This window comes from Canis aureus, chromosome 5, assembly GCF_053574225.1.
Source record: "Canis aureus isolate CA01 chromosome 5, VMU_Caureus_v.1.0, whole genome shotgun sequence".
In the NCBI taxonomy this organism is placed as follows: Eukaryota; Metazoa; Chordata; class Mammalia; order Carnivora; family Canidae; genus Canis; species Canis aureus.
This window is the reverse complement of record NC_135615.1, coordinates 75,274,601-75,299,525: the sequence shown is the minus strand read 5'-3', so window position 1 is coordinate 75,299,525 and position 24,925 is coordinate 75,274,601. Positions and strand designations below refer to the sequence as shown.

Below are 24,925 nucleotides of genomic sequence, written 5' to 3'. Positions count from 1 at the left end.
GAAAGTGAACCAGTGTCTCTAACATCACTTGGCTTAGCATGGGTGGCTCTTGGGTTTCAAATACTGTCTACCCACGAAGGCCAGACAGATCTTTCCCAGATTTCAGCATTTGTGGGTTACCTTCATAAATTTGGCCATATTGGCAATCAAAGGATACTCATTTTTAAAACATTTTTCTTTAAATGGACTTTTTTTTACACTTAAATAAATGTATTTATTTATTTATTTTTAAAGATTTTATTGAGGGGCACCTGGGTGGCTCAGTGGTTGAGCATCTGCTTTTGGCTCAGGGCGTGATCCTGGGGTCCTGGGATCCCCTACAGGGAACCTGCTTCTCCCTCTTCCTCTCTGGGTCTCTCATGAATAAATCAATAAAATCTTTTTAAGAAAATATTTTGTTTATTCATTTGAGAGAGGGAGTGAATGAGAGAGAGAGAGCATGAGCGGAAGGAGAAACAGAGGGAGAGGGAGAAGCAGATTCTCCACTGAGCAGGGAGCCTGATGTGGGACTTGATCTTATGGGGCTGGATCCCAGAACTCTTGGGATCATGACCTAAGCTGAAGGCAGACCCTTAACTGATCCACCCAGGCACATCTAAAATAAATGTATTTAAAAGGAAACTTTGAGTCACCAGTGTAAATGAGAGAGAAATGGGAGGTAATAGTAAAAAGATACGGTGAAAACAGAGTGTTGCTAAAATCTCCCCCAGAGGCAGCCTGAGCATGAGTCTCAGATCTCAGCCCCAGGCTGCCTCTGCCGGCCTCTACGTCTGACCTTAGGGGTCAGAAGCTCAGAGACACTCAGCACCAGCACCCACGTGCAGACTTTCTCCCTGATGCAATCAAAGGACAGAATAATTGAAAACCAGCATCGGCCCTGCATGACTCAATGTTATTTAAGTGTGTCTTTACACCACTCAAATCCCACAATTTGTGAAACACTGCCTCATCTCAGCTGGGGAGCACCGCGTGCAAACCTTCACGTTTGCTCACCTGAAGAGGAAATCAGCAAACACTGAGGAACGAATGGAAAGCCAACTGTGTTGTCCAGGGACACCAAGCTATTAAGTAGTTTCTCCGCATGTCACATTGAGTGCTCTGACTCCCAGCTCAGTCCTTTGTCCCTCCTTCCGTACACAGAGATGTTTCTCATATAGAAGCAGCAGTGGCAATAACTAACCACCGTGCAGACAAGAGGCCATGTGCCGGGTGTTTCCTCCACACTGTGTCTTCACAGCAGCCCTGGGACATCGGTTATTATCCCAGCGTGCAGATCAAAACTGAGGTTTGAAGAGAGTTTGAGTATACCGTGCCTAAGGTCACCCAGCTGGTCCGTGTGACCCTGGTCGTCTGTCCCTGAAGCCTGTGCCCTTTACTTCCAGCCAACCACAGGCCTCCCTGCGGGAAGTCATTGCTGTGGCTCTGCCCTTCCCTTTGGCGGGTTCCTGCCCAGGTGAGAGGACAGCTACTTGGTCCTCAACTGTCCCATCCTGGGGAGAGCAGACTCAGAGAGGTGTTCTAGAGCCTGATCCCAGGTACACGTTCCCTGGCCCCTGGTCTCACCCCATCTCCTCTTGGGCCTCAGAGATGGACTGTTCTCAGCATTTTCCTACATTAAAGTATTAAATCCTTTTTAACCACAAAGTACCTGCCCTCAAGCAGCCTCCAACCACCCAATGAGGGGAGGCGCCGTGGTTACCTGCCTTGACAGTAGGTAGTGAGGTTAGGTAGCAGGCCCAGCTAGTGAGAGGTCAGGATGAGTCTGATTCCATGACACTCTCTTCACTGAGACCTAAACCACCAGCGGTTAAACAAGGGATCCGTCTGGCTTGGGCCTGATTCACTTGCTCTGATTTGGGGGCCAGGGCTCAGAGCTGTCTGCCTTTGCCCTGTACCTGGGCTGTCCCTTTTGGAAAGGAGACAGGGCCTGGAGAGATAGGGGCTAGGGAGAATTAATTTTTTTTAAAGACCTTATCCATTTTATTCATTAGAGACAGAGAGAGAGAGAGAGAGAGAGAGAGAGAGAGAGGCAGAGACACAGGCAGAGGGAGAAGCAGGCTCCATGCAGGGAGCCCAATGCGGGACCCGATCCCAGGACTCCAGGATCACACCCTGAGCCAAAGGCAGAGGCTCAACCGCTGAGCCACCCAGGGATCCCAGTAGAATTTACCATTTGCCAACAAATATTTGCCGAGTGCCTGGGTCTGAATGCTGAGGGCTCTGGGCACATTTCTTCCTAAGTTGGATGGGGTATGAGGGGGATAAGCCAAGTGACCTACATGCTATTCTTTGTCCAGGTGACCTCATAGAACATCAGCAGAATGTAGACGATCCCTCCGAGCAGACCTGGCAAGCCAAAGGTGTAGTGCACGCCGCAGGTGTCGTGGATTCCCAGCATGTGGTTAAAATAAGCCTGGAACAAACGTCACACAAACAGATGTGCATGGAAGACTGATACTCCCTGTCCAGGCTTTCCACTGATCCTGGCATCCAGGGCCACCAGAAGGGGGTAGGCCTTGGGGCTCACCTCCACAAGGGCTCCTCAGACCTGACTGTACTTGCATCACACGGGGGAGCTTGTGAAACTGCAGAGTCCGATTTAGTGGGCCTGGGGCCTGAGATTCTGCATTTCTAACAAAGTTCTAGGTGATGCCGACGCTACTGGCCCACTGACCACCCTTCAAGAAGCAAGGGTCTAGCCCAGGCCCTACTCACATGGGGCTGATAATTCTGTGTTGTGAAAAGGCTGTCCCGGGCATTGTAGAATGTGTAGCGGCACCCCTGGGCTCCACCGTCCAGACCCTAGCACCCCCGCAACAGTGTGTTAACCCAAAACTGTCTGCAGATATTGTCAAACGTGCCTGGAGGGTGATTGAGATGTGCTGGTCTAGCCCAAACTTAACTGCCATCCAAAGACAACATGACTAATAGGAAGAAAAGACTCGCCTTCAGTACTCCTTCCCCACCACCACTTAGCCTCCCAGAAAACCGTGAGCCAACAAATGTGGAGACAAATGCATATTGGACAGGTTAGTCCCCCCCACCCTGGGATCCCCCACTGGCTTCAAAATAAAAACCCAGATTCCTCTACCTGCTCAGGAGATACACCTGTGTATCTCCCGTCTCTCATCTCTCAAGACTGTGATCCCACCACACTCCCAGGTGAACCCAGCCCTTAGCATCTGTTTCCTGGCTGGGCTGTTTGCTCTTCTCACCAATCAACCTTTGAACACACTGTTCCTTCTGTCTGGAATACATTTCCCTTTACTTTGCCTGGCTAATATGAGTCATCTGTCAACACTCAGCTGAGACATCCTCTGCTCCAGGAAGCATTTCCTGATCCAACTCAGGCTCGCTTAGACGTGCTGTGTTGTTAATTTGTCCATTGCCCTCACGACACTATAGCTCGGGAAGCTGGACACATATTAAAACATACTGCTGAATGATTGAAGGGACGGATGAATGAATGAATGAATGAATGAATGAGTGAATCATCTCTGAATCGTTCCCCCAGTGATGGAGTCAAGTAAACAGGCACAGAGAAAGCAATGGATGCCTAGCCTGTTGAGAATCTACGCAGGTTTCCCTGTGCACTGCCGCCTTTCATCATAGGGCCTCAAAGCAGAGGAGATGAAAGACGTTTATTCCAGTTCCAAAGATGAAAAGCAGACTGCCCCGTCGCTGGTCAGATGAAACTGTTGGTACATTTTCCCCCTGTTTTGGATAAAAACCGCCTCCCTGCATATCCATCGTTCATCCAGATTCAGCTCCTTGAGCCTCCAAGGGTCTACTCCTATATCCTCTACTAAGGCTTCAAACCCACAGAGAGTTGCTGCCCTATAATTATTTCCCTTAGAAGTGTATTATGACAAATTGGCTATAATGGGGCATTCTGGTATTATCAGTACCTGCTGGTTGTTGACGGGGGAAAAATCCACCCACTTAAAAGAAGAACTGCACAATCAGAAGTGGACATGGCCTGGCTGAGCCCAGCACCCCCTTCTGGGCTGCTGCCCCTCCTACCCCCATTCGCATGGCTCGTGGGTCGCAGCCATGTATGTATGTTATGCTCCAGGACCCCACACCCCCAGCCAAAGATAAGCACGCCAAACCAGTGAGGCCCTCCTCCAGAACACTTGGGAATGGGGCCAAGAAATTCCACCCAGCTGCTTTCCCGAAACGAAAGACTACATTCCACCACAAGGAGCAGGAGAAGGAGAAGGAGAAGGGGAAGGAAGTCTACAGAGTGAAAAGAAAGCAGATATTCAGAAAAAAAGAAAAAAAGAAGAGTGGGGATTTCCTGGGCTCCCCACAACACTCCTGTCCCTGGTGTCAGCTATTCATGGGTTCCCAACAGGATCCTTGTCCTTGGTTTCTGTGACATGCCAATAGCCTTACAATACCCACCCCCCATGCCTGTGCAAACTTGAATGGATTCTATTACTTGCTCCCCAGATCCTACCAAATACACAATACACACCTGGGTGGGTCCCTCACTCAAGCTTTGAAGCCTCCCTAAGAAGGTGTCAGTGCCTGCCCGATGTAGCCCATGGCACTACACGATGGCCCACCGTGCTCCAGGGCCCTGCTGGTCAAAACCAAAATCAGGTGTTAGCTGCCCAGGTCCTTACCCGTAGGCACAGGGCTCCCCCGATGGAGATCAGTCCAGCCATAAAGCCCAGCACCATGGCAAGCCAAGGAGTATCGATCACATGACACGAAGCACCCACGGCCACACCTCCAGCCAGCACCGCGTTGTGGATATGAGTCTGCAAAGAAATAGCTTGAGGGCAAATGAAGTGAGGAACAGAGAGGACAGCACTTGCCCAGAGTTACTTGGTAAGCTGGTAGCAAGCAACACTGTATGGCTTCCCTGCTTCGCTGACCGTGAAACCGTCCCCTCCTCTCCTCCATCCCCACTGAGACATGACCTTTCTCAATGGTCTTCTCTTACTCCACTTCTCAGACTCCAGGAACAGTCCCCCTGACTGGGAGGTATTGAGCTTGAGAGTATATCCTAGCCACCCTCACACCTGTCAGTGACGCGTCCTTGGGCACTGAGCCATTCATGCTTCAACTTTTCCACCAGAAGAACGGGGTTTAGGTTGTACCTACTTAATATGGTTATTGTAAGATTAAACAAGTTATTTATGTATGACTCTGAGCCAAGGGCCTAACATGGACCCTGAGGAAATGCTCAAGAAATAGAAGCCAGTATTATTGTTTTTACTATTTTTATCATTATTATTGGCCATTCAGTGCTATGCCAGCCTGTACTGCTGGATCCAGCTTTTCATATGTGAGCTCTTGTTCCCGGGTCCCATCTCCACTCTGTCCTTTGTTCCTCTAGAACCGGGGCCTTGCTTTGCTCCCATGCTACTTCCCTCTGTCCTCTCAAGTCTAACCAGGTCTTGGAGCTCTGAGGCCTGGGACCAGCTTCTGGGCTTCTCTGAGCTTCTGTCCACACCCGCCTCCCTCAATGTCCCCACCTTGTCTGATCCTAGATTCCACGTCACCATGGAGCCCCCCCCCCCAGAAAGACACCCACTCCTCTTGATGATTAACTTGTCATGGATGGCCACATGCTGTGGCCATCTAGGACTGCCATCCCTCTAGACTTTTTCCCACCCCCTGTGGCTGGCCGGCCCCATACCCAATCATCATGGGAACTGGTTTTGTCTTTAGCACTACCGTTTCCCCATCTCTCTTCCCCCAGAACTCACACACACAGTCTCCTGGCTACACCGGTAACATGGTTCCTGTTGGCCCAGCACTAATTCCCCACAGAGCACTTACTGTGCCTTGTCTCTTAATTTCCACTTTATATATGAGCCAGGTGTGGCTCCAAAGGTTGAAGTGGCTTGACCAGGGTCATGTGGCTAGGGTGATGACATACTCCTTTACCTCCGATTGTATTCATTCCATTTTTGAAATTTCTTAGGGGAAGGGGAGAGGCTGACTAATTCTATTCTAGATCTTCTCTGCTGACTCTTGCTCATGGTGGCTGGCTTTATTAACTCACAGGAACAGGGTTCACACTTGGGTCCTTTTAGTGTCAACACTGATAGACTTAATCACTCTCCTCAGAGAGCTTTTGATCATTTCAGTCTCCAAATTCCAGTTCCCATATTGATAAGCCAGTCCCTGCCCGATGATCCATGACGCTGCAGACAAGGCTCTGTCACCTGGCATACTCTATCCCACCCTGGGGGCTGGTTCTGGAACAGGGGCATGAATATGTGCTCATCTTAGAAGACCTGAGTGCTGCCCAAGGGGTAGCCCCCTCCTCACCATGTTGATCTTCCCTCGGGGGTGACTCAAGGCTGACACTGAGATGGCTGTCACCGCGCTGACTGCAAGAGCATAGTAGGTGTTGAACACAGCAGTCTTCCTTTCCTTTGGTATGTCCAGCAGAGCAGAGTTGAAACTTGGCCAGAATATCCACAAGAAGAGGGTTCCTGGGGGTCAGAGAGGGTCATTGGCCACCTCCAGCACTCCTGCTGCAAAGCCTGAGCCTGTGGGCGCTTCGTGGAGTGGGCAAGTCACAGCTTTGTCCCTTTATAGCTATGTGACTTTGAGCCAGTCGTGTGTCCCCTGAAGTCTCAGGTTGACAGGGCCCAGCTAACATACTTTATAGGCAAAAAAACAAAGGCCCAGAGAGTTTAAATTACCAACCTCCAGGCCTCCTGAGCCCAGCTTGTGATGGCCAAATGCTTTCTGAAAATGTAACGTGCAACTCTGATTTGGGCTCATGGCTGGCTGTGGGTCACCTACTGCTCAGCTCACTGCCCGATTTCCTCTCAGCCTCTCCTGCAGCCCGGCTTCAGCGTTTGCACTGCAGCTTTGCAAAATACACCAGTGTTACTGTTCTCTTCCCTGCCCTGTCTCTCTCTCCACTGCTGGCCTCTGCTTTCTCCACTCGTCCAGTTCCCACTCTTCACTTGAAGACAAAAAGATTGGGCAAATTGAGTAAGGGTAACAAGTCTCCCCTCTCCTTTGGATATTAATGAAGAACGTTGCCCTAGAAGGGATTGTGAATCCATCCAACACTACTTGGGGTAATGAATCATCATGGAGGGGCTCTGAGCACCTGGGACAGGCTGGAAAAGGAGAGAGACTTTTCGGCAGAGCCATTTGGGAACCTCTCACTTACTCCAGGGGAAGAAACCTCCACACCCCCCCACACCCCATCTTGTCCTCACCCAGCATGGTAAACAAACTGGAGTTCTTTGTAGTCTGATGCTTCTCTACCAGCACTGCAACAGGCGGAGACCTTGAGAGGCACCAGGTCACCATCAGCCCAAAATAGGTTGCAAACACGTGGATGTACATCATGCTGGTGTGGTTGTCCGTCTGCAACAAAGGGCAATGAGTCCCTACAGCCTCTGCCCACAGGCTAACCCCATGCTCCTAGGAGACAGTTCTGAACTTCACCTAAGAGGTGTGACTTGGAGTCATGAGACTGGTGTTTGGAGCTTACCCAGCCCAGAAGTTCCCCTTTCAGAGGAGACCGAGGACCAGCCATGTATTTATTCCAGGGAAGTTGCTGGTTGGCCTTATCAGTAGCTCCTACATGCTTTTTGGCTGAGATCTACTTAGGTGAGGCAAAAAGTCACAAGGACATGCATCCTCACCGCTTCCTACTTTTCAGCAGAATTTATGGAGTGATGAGTGACATAAACTTTGCAGCATGAAGCTGCCAGACTTTTTATAATACTAAAGTCTTTGGTAAATTCTAGACACATGCTAATTTTTGCTTTATGAATATTAAAGTTAGTAATCCTTAATAACTTAGTGGACTACTTACTGGTAAGTCCTGCCAACTCTGCCTTCAAAAAATATCCAGAATTGGCTGAATTTTTACCACCAAGCTTCACTGACCCCACCTTGATTTAAGCCCCACCATCGCCACTACCCCAAATTATTGCAGTAACCTTCTAACTGGTCTCCCCATTTACACTCCTGTCCCTCTATTGACTCCCCTCCACACAGCAGCCAGAATGACCCTATGAACATCTAAGGCAGTTCATGGCCATCTCTGCTCAGAATCTTCCAATGGTTCCTTTCTCATTCAACTCAAAGTCTACATTCTTGCTATGACCTGGAGAACCCTGTGTGACCCACTCCCCCTTAACCTCTCTGACTTCACTTCCTGCTCCACTCCTGGAACATGCTTCTCACTCTTCCTCAAACTCACGGGCATGCTCCCCCATCAGCCCACTTCACTCTGGCTTTCCCATAGCCTGGAACACGAGGCAGAGGGAGTGGTCTACCCTGGGCGCAGGCAGTAAGGGGGTGCATTGTCTGGAGGGAATTTAAAACAATAATAAAAGTGATTCAAAGTCTGTCTGCTTTTTATTATCACCATGTGCCAACAATTCTAAACTGTGGGTGATAAAATACTCCTGGAAGAGGGAGACCACTCCCACCGCCCTGCCTTTGACCTACCACGACGCTTAGACACCTACGTGCCTTGTGCTCTTGCTGCCTTCATGTCTCTACTCAAAATTATTTATTCAGGGGAAGCCTTCCATGGCCCCCTTATCTAACATTTTATCCCCCTCTCAACTCTTCATATTTTTTCTCTATAGTAATCGACACTTACTAGCAGGCTGTATCATTTGCCTACATGATTGCTTATTGGTCATCTTCCCTCTGAAATGGAAGGTCCACGACCACTGCATATTAACCACTGCCTAAAAGATGCCTGTTTCATAATAGGCAAGGAATAAATATTTGTGAATGGAATGAGAGAATGGGAAGGATACATGCATGGACCTTCCTGTTCACATGACTGCAATGTGTGAATGTATCCTTATTTAAAGTATTTAAAAAAGAAGAAGGAGAAGAAGGAGAAGAAGAAGGAGAAGAGAAGAAGGAAAAGAAGGAGGAGGAGGAGGAGGAGGAGGAGGAGAAGGAGGGGGAGGAGGAGGAAAGAAGAGAAAACATTTGCCACCCTTGCTGCCCAACGAAGCATTCCATCCCTGGGAATCTACCTGCAGTCTGGATTAGTCACATGCTCCCAGTAGGACCCGCCCCCCCCGCACACTGCCTGCACATGGCAGACACATGGTCCCAGGAGCCAATCAGGTTCTTTCTCACTGGACCAGAGACCTGGGACCAGCTGATGAGAGAGGAGCCTTGTTTCCTACAGGATCTGGGACTTAGAAGCTTGGAAGCAGAAGGGGTAAGACCATGTTCTCCACTGAAGAGAATGCTGATGTACAACGAAGAGGAACAGAACCAAAAGATGGAGAGCATGAACTACCTGGGATCTTAAAGTTCTCATATCCAATTCCAGTCCTGACTCTGGCTGCTACCCCTGCCCTTGGTGATGCTTCTATTAAATTCTCTTCTTTCTGCCTAAAAAAGCTTCAGGGCAGCTTTCTTTCTTGAAACCCAGGAGTTGCAATTAATCCTTATGGTAAACAGAGAGAAAAAGCAGAAAATGAAAGTCTTGGGACACCTGGGTGGCTCAGCAGTTGAGTGTCTGCCTTTAGCCCAGGGCGCGATCCTGGAGTCCCTGGATCAAGTCCCACATCCAGCTCCCTGCAGGAAGCCTGCTTCTCCCTCTGCCTGTGTCTCTGCCTCTCTCTGTCTTTCCTGAATAAATAAATAAAATCTTTAAAAAAAAAAAAGAAAATGAAAGTATGCCTAGGTGACTTGGTGAGCCCTTAGCGATATATATATATATAAATAAACGATTTAATGAATGGATGGATGGATGGTTGGATGGAAGAGAAGAGAAAGTTCTTATTCTTACAGCAGAATACTAACTAATGGTTGTGGAAGGGAAGATGGAATTAGAAAGCCAATATTGAGGGCACATGATTGGCTCAGTCCATAGAGGATGTGAGAGTTGATCTCGGCTTAGAGGTTTGAGCCCCATGTTAGGCATAGAGACTAATTAAAAATAAAGTCTTTTTTTAAAAAAAGTTTAATTTATTTATTTGAGAGAGAGAGACACATACAGAGAGCACGAGCAGGGGGAGGGGGCAGACGAGGAGGGAGAAGCAGACTCCCTGCTGAGCAGGGAGTGCAATGCAGGGCTCAATCCCAGTGCCCTGAGATCATGATTGAACCAAAGTCAGATGCTTAACTGACTGAGCCACCCAGGCGCCCCTAAAATAAAATCTCCAAGGGGAAAAAAAAAGAAAGAAACCAATATTGGCAATCATCATAATACTAACTGATTCAGGCCAAAAAAAAAAAAAATCCATAGACACTAAAACCAATGGATGAAAGCTTTATAGAAACAAGATTTTACAGAATATTATCTCCCCCATAAGATGCTTATTAATTATAAAGGGGAAAATAGCAACTTTAAAGTAGACAAGCCTGGAAGACAACAACTTAACAGGTGACCAAAGTTAACATCCTCAGTAATGGGACAAATTGACCCAGAGCATGTGGCTCTTGATATGATGCACTGAGAAGGATACAACATCACTTCTTCTGTGTAATTCCTGCCAGAAGTGCATACCCTTCAACTAATCATGAGGAAACAGTAGACAAACCCACATTCTATGAAATAACTCGCTTGTAACCTCAAAACATGTCTAGGTCATAAAATATAAAGAAAAACTAAGGAACTGTTCCAGATTGAAAAAGTTTAAGGAGACATGAGAACGGAATGCAAAACATGATCCTGGACCAAAAAGAAATACATATATTTAATAACATATAATAATTTACCAATATATATTTATTATGTTAATATTACTTTCCAAAGTTTGTTAACTGAACAAATGGTTATGTAAAAGAATGCCCTTGTTTATAGGAAGTGCACGCTGAAGTAGGGGTTAAAATAAAGTCATATAGACAGATGAAGAGAACCAAATATTAATAAATAATAACTTCCAAGCAAAGCTTCTAGACCATTGTTCCTTTTCCCACCCCAAATATCTCCATCTTCCTTGAAAGACAGGCCTGCAGACTCTACACTCCTTGCTGATTATCCATCCACCTGCCTTGTGGTCTCTGAGGATTTCCGCACCTGCCCTACCATCTTTCTCTCCATCACTCCTCCAGGACATCATCTTTGTCTATCCAACTCCCTCCCTCTGTTCCTTGACCCTTTTTCTTCTAATAACTTTCTTAGGTTATTTCCTATGTTTCTGCCACCCACATCGCCTGTCAAACCTTAGACCTTGCCCTCACCAGCGACCGCACCACCTCCAATTAAAGCCATTAGGTTGCTGTGTTTAAACATGTAGCATAGATCACAATTTTGGAACCCCATTTGGGCCCATCTTTATTCTTCTAAATCCCAGAAACCCTACCAAATGGAGGCAGTATCCGCCACCTCCACCTCCACACCTCTCCTCTCCAAAGTCCCCTCCTCACAGCACTGTGACTCACCCCGAGGTACTTCCTGTCAACCATCCTCACGGTGACAAAGGCTGTCACCTCCACCAGTGCCATCACAGTCAACTGCAACAGGTTGGCCTTCCCCAAAACGGCACCCACTGAGATGAGCACAGACATCGCACTCATGGTAGCCAGCTTAATACTGGGGAGAAAGAGAGAGAGAGAGAGAAAGAGACAGGAATAACTGAAAAGGATCTTCTCATTCATTATTCACCCATTCACTCATTCAACAAGCCTGGCATTGTCTGAGAAACCAGGGACACGGTGGAAGATCAAGGAGACAAGATTGCATCCTTGTGGAAACCGATGCTGCCCATCTGGGCTCTCCACGGGCTCCTTCCCCCATCAGGGTGGCTTCAGGGTGAGAAATTGATCTGCACATGCTCATCTGTACTGAGGCCACTCTGAATTTCTCATAGGACTGCCATAGTTACAGAGGCTGACTTTTCACTTAGGGTCCCCTTCTAGGGTCTGATCACGGATCTGCCCTTGGCTTCCCTTCCGCCTACATTTTGCGAAGATGCTCAATAGAGGGCGCTCTTCACCTGCTGGCCTGCCTGCCATTCAGCTGCCGGTCACCAGCAGCTTGGCTGTGCAAAGAGATGGCTTAGAAATAGGACAAGCCTGCTTCCAGTCCCAGTGTTTCCACTTGAGCAGCTATTTAATCTCACTGAGACTGTTTCTTCATCTGTAAAATAAGAATGATGATAATATTTATCTCGTGGTAGTGCTGTGGGGATTAGTAGGAATATTCGTGCATGTGTGTCTAGCACCATGATTGGCACAAAGAACTAACTCAGGGGTAGAAGCCCAAATGATTAGCACTACTACTGAATCCTTCCTTCCCTTGACAAATGAGCTAGCTCGGTGTGGGGATTCAGGAGGAGAAAACAATTTGTTTTCAAGGCACTTATGATCCAGTTGGGGAGGCAGGGCTGACATCATAAGTCTCTCTGCTAAGACTATCCATGATATTACATGGCTAGAGGGGTGCACCAGAGGGAGGGAGAGAGCAATGAGGGCTGGATTCATCAGGGAGGGCTTCCTGGGGGAGGTGGCAATGAACAGAATAATCCATGGTAGTTAAACCAATCCACCCTCTCTGGGCACCTTGCTCTGAGACCACCTCCCCTCCCTGATGCTATGACCACCACCACCACCACCACCACTACAAAATAGTGATAATTTATTAAGCATTATGTATAGGAGGCTCACAACTTCATCACCTCATTTAAATTTTAATCTTCTAAGTGGCCCTCTATGAATGGTGCTAGGGTACCGTTCAGTACCCCTACATTACAGAAAAGGACACTGAAACTAGAAGAGGTGACTCTTTTGGCCAATAAGTTAGTGAATGACAAATGTGAGGTTCAAACCCAGGTGGCCTGGATCTAAAGCCTGTGCTCTGAAGTCTGGACACAGCCTCCACAGCATTTGCGGCCAATGTAGTATCTTACTTAGGGCTCAAGGACTTCAGACGGGAGATCAGAAGAGGGCCAAGGGCCTACCCAATGAGTCTCACAGGGATCAGGAATTATTTAGAACAGAAATTACAGGGATCCCTGGGTGGCTCAGCGGTTTGGCGCCTGCCTTTGGCCCAGGGCGTGATCCTGGAGTCCTGGGATCAAGTCCCACGTCAGGCTCCCGGCATGAAGCCTGCTTCTCCCTCCTTTTGCCTCTCTCTCTATGTCTATCATAAATAAATAAATCTTAAAAAAAAAAAAAAAACAGAAATTACTGAATGTTTCATCATACCTGGCCGTGTTCTGTCTTTTTGGTGAGTATTCACTTAATTGGCAAGGCCCTAATTCAAAAGGATACATGCCTTTTGGTAGGATTGGTAGGATTTCAGACCCAGGGGCCAGTTGGTGCCAGGGAGGTATTGAGACAGTGAAGTGCAGTGTTCAGGGGTGTAGACTCCATTCCAGCCAGCCTGGGGTGGAATCCTGGCTCAGCCCCTACCTGGCTGTGTGACCTTGAGCAAGTTACTGAACCCTCTGTACCTCAGTATCCTCATCTGCAAGGTAGAGTCAAGGCCTTTGAAGCTGTCATAAGGGCAAAGTGAGTTATTATGTGTCAAGCACAGTTAGAGTTGGTAATTGCTACTATCCTCCAGGAGAGCCCTCCTGGACCTCTCAAAATATGGCATTAAAAATATCACAACTTTTAGAGTTCCTTTTATTTTCATTTTGGTTCCAATAACCATTTACTAAGTCTTTATTACACAAGGAAAACAGAGCAAAGCTGAGTAGGACAGGCCCCCGAAGGGACTGGTCATCAGTGACTCAAGGCAATTCGATGCCAAGTTAGGCTGCACACTGTGGGTGAGGCCAAGGGAGAAGGGGAGGGCCCGTCCCTCTGGGAGGCAGGCCTGGGCACCGCCCCCTGAACCAGCCAGGCCCTTGGAAAGCTCAGGAAGGAGCTCATTGTTCAAATCCTTGAAGCCAGTCCCAACGGGGGTCACAGCTGGGAGGATCCAGGCTGTCAGAGGTGGGGCAGGGGAGTTCACTCAGCCTGCAATTGGCCTCATCGTGTCTTCCTGGATTGAGTCAAGAACAAGTTGGCCCCCATGGGTGTGGGACCTTAGAAGGAGCAGCCCAGAGGTGCCCGGCACTAAGGATGCAGGAGCCTGAGGTTTGTGTGACCTTGAGCCAAGGCAGCAGGAATGTCCGGTCAGGGCCACCACTGTCAGAACTCCTCCAGAGAGTGCACTTTGCCTCTTCCCAGGTGTTTCTTGGGGGTGGGTGGGGGTGGCGGGATGGGTATTGAATCCCCATGGGGATTAGCTCTGAAACTTGTTAGAAGAGAGGCTCAGTGGTTGAGTGTCTGCCTTCAGCTCAGGGCATGATCCTGGGGTCCTGGGATCGAGTTCCACATCGGGCTCCCTGCATGGAGCCTGCTTCTCCCTCTGCCTATGTCTCTGCCTCTCTCTGTCTCTCATGAATAAATAAATAAATAAATAAATAAATAAATAAATAAATAAATAAATAAAACTTGTTAGAAGAAAAAATGTGAAGGTTTTTTTTCAGGGACAATAGGGAACTGACTGAGCTATGGTTCTTGTCATAACCACCCTGGAGGGTGTGGGAAGGGTTGCAGATAGTAAACAGCTAAAGCCATTTCCACCACTTAGCTGTGTGACCCTCGGCAAATACCTTATACTCTCTGAGCCTCGATGTCCTTGGTGTACACCAGTTAGACCCCTACTGGAAGGGTTAAGCAAAATAATGTTTGTGCACTGCCCGGTGCCATGTGGGGAGATGGTCAATAGCAGTGCCCAGAGATTTAGCAGGGGTTCAGAGGGGAGGATGGAGTGGCCTGGAGAGGTGACCAGTTTCCCAAGAATCCTAAGATGGGATTTACCATCATCTGGACGGGACAGAGATTTAGAGTTGGGCAAAAGCAAAAAATAACATACAGGGTAAATTTTATCGAGTTTTCTCCTGTCAAGTGCTAATGCCTTTATCTTCTTCTTCTTTTTTTTTTTTAACTAGGCTCCATGCCCAACAGATCTCTTGCTCTACCAACTGAGCCAGCCAGGTACTCCATGATATATACATCTCCCCTTGTGTAACCATCACCCAGGATAACACTGAGAACATTTACTGTGCCTCATAAGGTTCTTTTGTGCTCCCTCCTCATCAATAGCCATCACTTTCCTCTTGTAAACATTATTCTGACTTCTAGCAATATGGGTAATTTTGCTAGTTTTTAGAATTTCATATGAATGCATTTATATGGATCAAAGTTAATTTAAAGGCATGGCTATTTTTTGTTCGCTGACATTTGAGGACTAAGAGAACTTCTTTGTTTTCAAGAGACTGTGACATTTCTATTTCTTTTCTGTAATCTCTATTAGTTTTCTTTAAACCCATATTGCTTGTGTAACTTGATAAAATCATGCTCAATAATGAAGAAAGAACTTGGGGAGGGCTGTAGATCCAGGTTCAGGGTTGTCAGATAAAATATAGGATTCCCAATGCAATTTGAATTTTAGAGAAACAGTGAATAATTTGTAAGCGCTTATCCTCAATATCACATGGCTTCAAGGAGACAATCCCAGCTCTTCTAGAACCAGCCTTCTTGGGCCACATACCCTCAAGGACCCCCCAAAAATAAATCCACCCGCCGTCTGGTTACCTGGACAGTTTGATGATCACCTTCTTATAGAAGGACCATTCCAGGAAGCCATCCACCAAGACTGCCCACTGCACCCCCAGGGCCAGCAAAAAGAGGTTGAAGGCCACGCTGCTCCAGCCATATCTCCGCAAAGATGAGTTGAGGAAGCCAAAGCCAAGGGCAGCCATGATGGTCACATCCTGGAGGACTGCCCAGGGGCAGATATGGAGAAGGAGAAAGAGAAGCAGACAAGATGGAAAGTTGTGTGAAATTAGAATTTACAGAACCTACAGAATTAGAATTTACATATATTCTGTATGAATTTATGGATGGCAGCTGGAAGGGATCACTATGAGCACTCTGGCAAGTTACTTGGCCTCTTTGAGCCTCAGTCTTGTCATCTGAATAATGGGACAAAACATACCAGGAAGGGTTGTGGCAAGGATAGGATGAGCTAATACTGGTGAAGCACAAAGGCAGGGCCTGAGCCATAGGGAGAGCTCAGTAAATGTGGCAATTACTGTTATTATTAAACTTAATAATATGAATATGTGTAAAGCATCTGGACCAGTGCTTGGCACACAGCTGGCATTCAGCAAAGGTTAATTCCTGCTGCCACTGAGGAGCAAATTCGACCTCCCCGATCATGTGCATGAGAAAGTAAGAGCACAGAAGCCAATGATTTGGCCCAAAAAAAGAGGGTCAGAAGGAGGCCCAGGGGTTCTGTTGGTTAAGAACCAGATTAACTTTGCAGAAAGCAGCTCTCTCCCTCTGTCACTTGCTGGGAGGGACCCAGTAGACCAGCAGGAAGCACCCAGGCCATCTAAGTGAGCCTTGCCTTTTCCAGCCTCGGACCCTGCTCAGGGGCTGCTGGGGCAGGCAAGTGCGAGAGACTTGCCTAACGGCAGGGAGAGGTCCAACCAAAGGAGGAGGGTGAGCATTTCTATCTAATTCCAAGTTTAAAAAATGAGTAGCAGCTTGACAAACTTGGGTTCAAATCAGGAATCTGGCACTTTCCAGCTGTGTGGCTTCATCTGGTTATTTCATGTCTCTGAGCTTTAGTAACAGGCTACACGTCTTAAGTGTTTCCCATGTGGCAACACTGTTTTATTTATTTATTTTTTAAAGTAATCTCTATGCCCAACGTGTGGCTTGACCTCACCCCCCTGAGATCAAGGGTGCTCTCCTGACTGACCCTGCCAGGTGTCCCTGAGACAAGGTTTTAATCACATCACACAGACCAGCCCACTTCCTTTTCACAACCCCCCTTCAAGGTGCTAGTATCACCATTTCACAGATGTGCAAACTAAGTCACGGGGGTGGGGTGGGGGGGGGTGGGGGGTGGTAAATAACTTGCCACAGGTCTAGATGGTCTGTTCTGAAGCCTGCACCTTCAACTACCATGCTATCTGCTCTTAGTCTTCTCATCTGTTAAATGGAAAAAATAATCATGCTCTTCGGGGGGGCCGGGGGAGCCAGAGTCCAATGATAGAATAAAACAATTGCTCAGAATAGACACTGTTTTTATCAACAAACACCAACTATTTCACACGGATAAATGTCTGGGGAGATAACTTGAAAGACTTTGTCCCCCCATGGCTATTATCTCTGGATTTGGGAGGATTTTACTTTTTTCTTGGTGTTCAAATTTTCTACAACCAGCATGCAGACAGTAAACAAAAACAAACAACACACACACACACACACACACACACACAAAACAGCCCAGACTTCAAGTTTAGACAGTTCCGTTTGCTCCCAGCTCTGTTCTTCCCCATTAAGTTAAACCATATTAAAATTGCCAACATTTGACAATTTTTGACCTACAAAAATGCTACTTTTTAAAAGAGTTTATTTATTTATTCATGAGAGACACATAGAGAGAGGCAGAAACAAGGGCAGAGGGAGAACAGGCTCCCTGCGGGGAGTCCAATGCAAGACTCGATCCCAGGACCCTGGAATCATGACCTGAGCTGAAGACAGACACTCAACCACTGAGCCACCCAGGTGCCCCCAAAATGGCACTTTATACGCCTCAATCTCATAGCTGTGTGGTCTTGTTCGTTGCTTACCTTCCTCATCAGCTAAATAAGGACAACTGTGCCCGCCTCAGAAGGGGCCGGGGGAACTGAAGGAAGTGATGGTTTGTTGAGTCGTGGCACAGCGTCTGGCACAGGGAGGATGCTCCTAAATAGTGGCTATTCCCCTCCTATCATCACCATGTTCGCCATCACAGTAATAAGAATCCCCCTGGTCTCCGCTGGCCTCCGGCCCTGGCTCTGATGACAAGGGAGCACTGGCTTCCAGAACTCTCCAAAGTCTTAGAAAGCCCCTTCAAGTCACATTTAAATTCACCTTCATGGAGAAATGCATGGGGTCTTACATGTGAGACTTGGGGGGGATATTGACGTTCCCCAAACAATCTAATCCCACCAGGATGTTGAAGACCCCTGAGGACCTCCAAGGGGTCTGGGAACTTGGGGAGTGTGTGACAAATGGCATGGATTCAACTTCTTGTCCCTTCTTCACTGCCACGGGGGAGAAGGAGGCTGAGGCAATGTTTCTGTCTCCTACTTACATCCTCCTAGGTGTGGGGGAGACAGGGCACATTTTTGTATAGATTCCTTCAGGAGCCAAGCACGGAACTATGTGTTTGAAAGGAACAATGCATATTTGGGAGTGGTAAGGCCTGTGGCCAACCGGAGACTGTACACCCAACTATCGATATTCTGGTTCAATCTTCTAGTAAATCCTACTTAAACCAAACACATCTGTCATCTAGCAGCAACGCCATACGCGTAGGGTCCAGACTTACTGAAGATCCCGTGAATAGGGAGACTCTTTCACTTTCCTCTCATTTTACAGAAGACCAGAGAGAGCCTGTGACTTCCTCAAGGCCACACAGCATGTGCTAACAGCAGAGCCAAGCTCTGAACTCCAGATACAGTGCTCTCTCACCAGGCTTGGCTGTTTCTTGCTCTAAGGGACCCCAAGCTGGTCCCCTGCTCTTTGGGCCTCAATTTTTCTCTCTGTAAATACGTAGGAGTTGTACTTGCTATTCTCTAAGGCTCTTACAGCTCTGACATATTCTGCGGAGAGGAGAGAGAGTGGGGAGAGGAGGGTAACCAGGATAGGGCAGACGTGGGACCCTAAAGATTAGAGAGTCAGAGGATCTTGGGTGGGAGCTTTATCAGGCACAGATGCCATCCCCACCACTGCTGCCAGGTGTAGGAGCTCAGGCCCTTCCTCCTCAAGGCCCCACATGGGCCCCAAAGAGAAGTTGTACTCCACCCAGTGGGGTGAAGTCAGGGTGGCAGTTTCTTTTTTTTTTCTTTTTTTTTTTTTAGGGTGGCAGTTTCTGGGAGCTGTTGACAGAACCCATTTGCCCCAAATGGGTGAGTCAATAACATTAGATTTCAGGCCTCTCTTCACTCTCTGCATCATCCTACTTCCTCTCCCACCCACCCCCCCACCCCCCAGAGCTCTAGGCTCCCCTCCAACTCTTCCTAGGTCTCTCTCCCAGGACCCCCATATCAGGGTCAGGTCCCAGCTCAGGGCACCCCTCGTGGCGCTAGCCTCCACCTCTCAGATTCTGCACTGCACCCCAGTTGTGCTCGGCACAACAGTTGCTCGGCAGATAGGCTAATGGACTCAAAGGTGTTCAGGGGTGATAAGGAGTGGATGTGCTCCAGGGGCCCCAGGGACTGGGCCCCAGAGAGGAATTCTACAGTCTAAGATGGGCCTTCAGGAGAATTTCATGAAAGCCCCATGACTTGCAGGAAGAGTCTAACCTGAGAGTCCAGTGGTGTGAGAGGAGATGATAATGACCAGCACCGTAACAGCAGGCACATGTGTGTTCCCCCCACACACCAGGCACCATTCTAAGTGCCCTATGGCTTTAACCTACAACAACCTCAGTAGTAGGTACTATTTATTATCCACCTTCTACAGATAGGAAAGGGAGGCACAGAGAGGCGCTGTAACTAGCTCAGGTCACACAGCTAGCAAATGGTGAGTGATCTGAATCCCAATCATGCATTGTTTAACCACAATGCACTGTGCCTCTCCACATAGCACACATGGTATAATGGGAAAGACTATGGACTTTGAGTCAGGTTGTCAGGCTTCAAAGCAGGGCTATACCTCTGTGTCCCAGCTTCCTAATCTGTAAAATGAGTATGAAACAATGGCACCTGCTCAGGAGACCACCATGAACATTTTCACTGACTCATGCAAATCACTTAGCCTAGCATTGGATACACAGTGTTAGACACCATTGTCTTGTTCCTACCACTTATTGGTTGTATGACTTTGGGCAAGACCTCCTCTGGCCTAGCTGCCCCTGTGATTCTAGTTCTGTGTTCCCATCCACCTTTGCTCTTTCCTCTGGCCCATAAACCCTTCAGCAGCAACAGCTCTGAAGCCAGAACCAGCTTCTGTCCCTTAGGCTTTGGGCTCGACTTCCACACTGTTCTCCCCACTGCTGACCAGGAAGATCTCTGTAGTCCCACACTGGGACCACCCATAGAGCCCCATGCTGACTTCTGCTCCCCAATAGCCTCTACCCCCACTCTACCTTCACCCCTACAGCATCTTAGAAATAGAAAAAGAGATTTTCCAATCAAAGGAGGCAGCCAAGACTAAGATGTGGAGCATTGTAGGGTTTGAGGGTTTGTATGTACAGGTCAGTGGAAAAGCCCCTCTTGTCTACTCCCACCCTACCTTTACCCCTACAGCATCCTAGGAATAGAAAAAGAGATTTTCCAATCAAAGGAAGCAGCCAAGACTAAGATGTGGAGCATTGTAGGGTTTGAGGGTTTGTATGTACAGGTCAGTGGAAAAACCCCTCTTGTCTTTGGTAGCTCCCCTCCCTTTGGGGAGTAGGGGGAGGGGAGCTGGGTAGTACCCACAGGATAGTTTCCCAATTTGGAAATCCTAGAGCAGGTTCTGTGTACAGATTGGGGAGTAATGGCTCCCCATGAATCATGCCTTCTAGTATAGACCCCTCCCGCCTGGGCTGGGCCTTGTGATTTGCTTGGGCCAATGTGACATTAGCTAACATGTTACAAGCAGAGGTTTGAAAACACCCACTTGCTGGGGCTAACTTACCCCCCTTTACTGCAACAAATCTTTTGCCGAACCACTTAATCATGATCACGAACAAATTAAATGGTTCCTATTTTTGGTCATGAAGTTTGGGGGTGGCTTGTTATGCAGTAATAGATAGTTGATACACTCTGCTTCTCCTAAATATCTCATAGGCACCTCAGCCCAAGCCCAGAATGAATATATCATTGTTCATTTACCAACACTGCCCCCCAACCTGTTCCTTCCCTTGTGCTTCTCGTCTCGGGAATTGGTACTTCCATATACCAAAGCACGTCTCCAAAGCCATCCTTAACCCCTCCTCCACTTTCACCAGGTACAGCTCATTTGATCCAGCTCCTTCCTGAATATTTTGACTCTTTGCTTCTCCTTCACTGTCCCTGCCCATTTGGCTTCTGGCCATGTGGACCAGTGGTCATCAGCATAGAAAACACACACCTCAGAAGATGCTCCAGACAATCTAGAGGGGCTGCTGGAAGAAGATATTAGCCCTTCTAGTTTTGTTTTTATGAAAATATAAGAAATTAAAGTTTATTAATAATGAAAGTGAATACTCTTAATCAGTCTTGTGTTCATTCTTTCAAACCTTTCAACAGCAAATTGAATAAGTACTAGTGTCATGTGACCCAGGTTGAATGGAGGCAGAGAGAGATTGAATAACTTGCCCAAGGTCTTGAAGCTAAGAAGGGGCAGAGGCAGGGTTTGAATCACTCTGGCTCCAACACTTCTCAAACTCTCATATATGTAAGAGCCACTTAGAGGGTTTGGTAAAACACAGTTTGCTCGGCCCCACCCTGAACATTTCTAACATAGGTGTAGACTGGTGCCTGGGAATCTGCATTTCTAACACGTTCCTGAGCTGTTAGTGGCTGAGATGAATAGTCTGGGGACCAGACTTTGAGAACCAAGAATCTAGGCGATCCACCTCCAAAGGCCCTTGGTAAAGTTTGCAGCTCTGCAAGTATTTAATATCCATGTTGACCCAGGAGCCTCCTCTGCTTGCTCAGGATGTCAGATGGCTTCTAGTCTCCCAGCTTTGGAAGGTGTCCTGAGGGAATACTGGGCCAGTGGGAAGAGGGTGACGTGTTTCTCCGTACTCATCACATTGCAATGAATGGGAGGGTTTTGTTTTGCTTTTTGTTTTAAATTTAATTCTTTATTATGGAAAAACGTTAAGCATATACAGAAGCAGAGAGAGTTGCATGGTGAATGTCATACCCCCATTCCCAGCTTTGATGACTGGCACACGGGGCTGATCTGTTTTTTATTATCCTTTTCATTTCTTTCCTTTTTTTTTTCTGCATAATGCAAGCCCCAGACATTGCTTCATTTCAATCCTCTCTAGCAGCTAGAGGCTTAAAAAAAAAGACTTAACAAAACTATTCTCAGACTTAACAAAACTAACAACAATCCCTGTATATCATACAGGATTGACGCTGATTGCCTCAAAAATGTCTTTTTGGAATTGGCTGGTTTGAATAACGTTGAGTTCCCATGGACTGGATTAGATTAAGTGAATTGACAGATTAGATTACCTAGTTTTAGCTCAACTAATCTTCACAAAATGAACTAATAGCTGGAACAACTCCTGCCTAAAACCACAGAATGAAGGCAAAACCATAATGGCAGCCAAGCATATGAAAAAAAAAAGGAAGAGTGATATTTCTTGTGCAAATTCTTCATCTGTCACATTCAAGATTAAAAAAAGTCAGTTGAATTATATCTGACAAGAAGTCAACCAGGAGTATTTGAAGTTATCAAGAAGACTCTAGGAATGGATTGACATGCACTCTTAGTAATGGGAACAATGGACCTTGCCTTGAGATTGATTGGCACCATCATGATCACTAATTTGAAAATATTGACCTCTTTCAAATTTTCTAATTTGTGTGTATGTATTATTATAATGTATAAAATATATTAATGCAGCAGTACCTGATTATAACATGTAAATATGGTGCATGCTTGAAAAATGGTGTGCATGATCAGAAGCGCTTGAAGCCCTCTGGTCTACACTACACACAAGCCTGCACACCAGTCTTCCACCTCAAGTCATGGCCCCTTCCCTACCCCTACACTAGCCATGGAATGGCTTTCTCCATAACCTGAACCCAAATTCGGCACATCCTTGCTTCCTATTAGGTCATCAGCATGAAGGTCAGACTCCTTACTCAACCCAGTGGGTCCACCATGCCCTACTGCCTTCTTTGCACTCTCATGTTGCAATGTTAAGCGCTAACCTGGTCCACTGCAATGAGTGCACACACCAGCTCTTGCTGTCCTCCCACTCTGGATGATGACCCGTTTCCACATGGTTAAGTCCTACCGAGCCTCGGAGACCTGGTTGGTCAGTCACTCCCTTCCAGAAGCCTGCCCTGACACCATCAACTCCCCTGCCTGGGTTGTAGGCCCTCCTCTGTACTTCCAAGTTAAGTGAGTGTCTGAGGACACTTTATTTCTGTGCTAGCAGCACAGCATAGGGATGAAGAATGTGGACCCTGGCGCCAACCTACAGAGTTGAAATACTGGCTCCTACACCCACTGGTTATAAGTGACTCAACCTCACTGTAAAATGGGGCAGTGAAGCATAGTGGTTAAGTGCATGGAAAAGAAAACCAGGCCGAGTGCATTTAAATTAGCTGAGTGACCTTGTGCAAATTATTCAACGTCCATGTGCCTAATTTCCTTACATGAAAAACAGAGATCATAATTGTTCCTACCTCGTGGAATTATTGTGAGGGTTCAATGTAAAGTATTTAAATAGTGCCTGCACATAGTAAGAGCTCAATAAATATTAGCTCGAATTAGCATGTGTCTCGATCCCACACTGGAAGTAATACAGGGTTGAATGAATTCATGCATGGGTGAATGCATACATTGAATTACGTTGTATTAGACTGAAAAGAATTAAAGTAAACTGAAATGAACTTAAATTGTGTTTGGCCTTGCTCACCAAGCGCTAAGGGCCCCTCTCTGGGTCAGACCCTGAAGTGCTGAAGTCCCCAACTCATCTCTGTCCTGCTTACTGCCACGGAGGGCCCAGAGATGTCTTTTTTTTTTTTTTTTTTTTTTTTTTTGCTCTCAGCCAGCTAGTCAATTAACATCACTCGGGAAGAAGCCGGCACTCAACCAGACTGGAGCTTCAGCTTTGAATCAGGGAGGATGTTCAAGGAGGCCTATCCATTATCACAGATAAGATATTGGCTCACTGAGATGCTTGAAACTCATCCCAGTTAAAAAAAAAAAAAAAAAAAAAAGCAAAAGCCGCACCACTGTGGACGTCCGTCTTGTTTACAATTGTGCTCATCACAGTCTGTGAATATTTTTAGCTGCATGTAAAATAACAACCATCTTCTATTCCTCTCCAGCCATATACCTTATGGCTCTGGATTTGCAGACAGAATGTAGACTTCCCAGCCAATAAGTGAGAAGGCGGCTGGGGGCGGGGGAGGGGCAACAGACTAAAGCTACTCAAAGAAGGGTGGTACAGAAAATGAGCAAGAGAGACCAAAAAAAGGAAACAAAAAAAGCCAAACAATGTGAAATTCCTTGCTGTTAAGGAGAATGGGGAGGAGGAGACAGAGAAGCAGAGACTTATGAAGACCATTTGGCAAAGGAAATTCTAGAAATACCGAATAGGAGGCCCCTCACTGCCCTGACAAATCAAGGAAGGCTTCATGAAAGAGGAGATATCCATGCCAGTCCTAAAGGGGAGCCTATGTTGTTGGCTGGGTCTCCTCACAACCTATGGAAGGAGATGTGGGAACCCATTTATTCAGACACTTTATGGAAAGGAACATGTTGGCCCCTGGAGGACCATAGATCTCCTCTTCCCTGGTTCCTCCTATTTGCCTCTGTGACCACTTCCCCTCTGGACACTCACCTCGATAGATCCCCATGAGCTCCTTCGGATCCTGTGAAGAAGTGTCATAGGAGGTGAAAAAGAAGAAGATGACCAAGAAGGCCAACTCTAGTGCTATTGTCCACAGGGGGAGGCAGCCCCGCACAGACGGTGGGTACTTAGAGCCCATCCTGTGTCGGTCTCCGTGTGGCATTTCCACCAGCCTCAGGCATCACCCCTCTGCCTCCACCCCTCCTCAAGGGAGTGATAGGGAAGACACCCGCCAAAAGCCTTATCTCAGGCTTCAAGGCTGGCTCTGCTGGCCTGTCTATGGAGTTAACACAGGAGCAAAGGGACTGTGTCAGGGAGGGGGAAGAAATGCATTTTTCCCACACTAATTCATTCAATCACTCACATATTTGTTCATTCAACAAGTAGTTGCTGCATTGCTACTATAACAGGCACTGTGTGCAGCTTAAAAGAGGGCAT

General features: G+C 47.2%; 1 protein-coding gene across 2 annotated transcripts in view; it reads right to left on the bottom strand.

Moving 5' to 3' along the window:
- LOC144314666 (RH-like protein) overlaps nucleotides 1-24,703 on the bottom strand; it is a 36,418-nt gene extending 11,715 nt beyond the window's left edge. Inside the window, exons 1-7 of one of the 2 annotated variants that reach the window (XM_077899078.1) lie at nucleotides 24,479-24,701; nucleotides 15,511-15,697; nucleotides 11,362-11,512; nucleotides 7,203-7,353; nucleotides 6,292-6,458; nucleotides 4,632-4,769; nucleotides 2,280-2,413 (exon numbers count right to left, since the gene is read on the bottom strand). In XM_077899078.1, the coding sequence (XP_077755204.1) occupies nucleotides 2,280-2,413; nucleotides 4,632-4,769; nucleotides 6,292-6,458; nucleotides 7,203-7,353; nucleotides 11,362-11,512; nucleotides 15,511-15,697; nucleotides 24,479-24,650 (1,100 nt within the window). In that variant the 5' untranslated portion in view covers nucleotides 24,651-24,701. Of the gene's footprint in view, nucleotides 1-2,279; nucleotides 2,414-4,631; nucleotides 4,770-6,291; nucleotides 6,459-7,202; nucleotides 7,354-11,361; nucleotides 11,513-15,510; nucleotides 15,698-24,478 lie in introns of both variants that reach the window. The other variant, XR_013380513.1, reaches the window with a different exon arrangement.
- Between the last annotated feature and the right edge of the window lie 222 nt (nucleotides 24,704-24,925).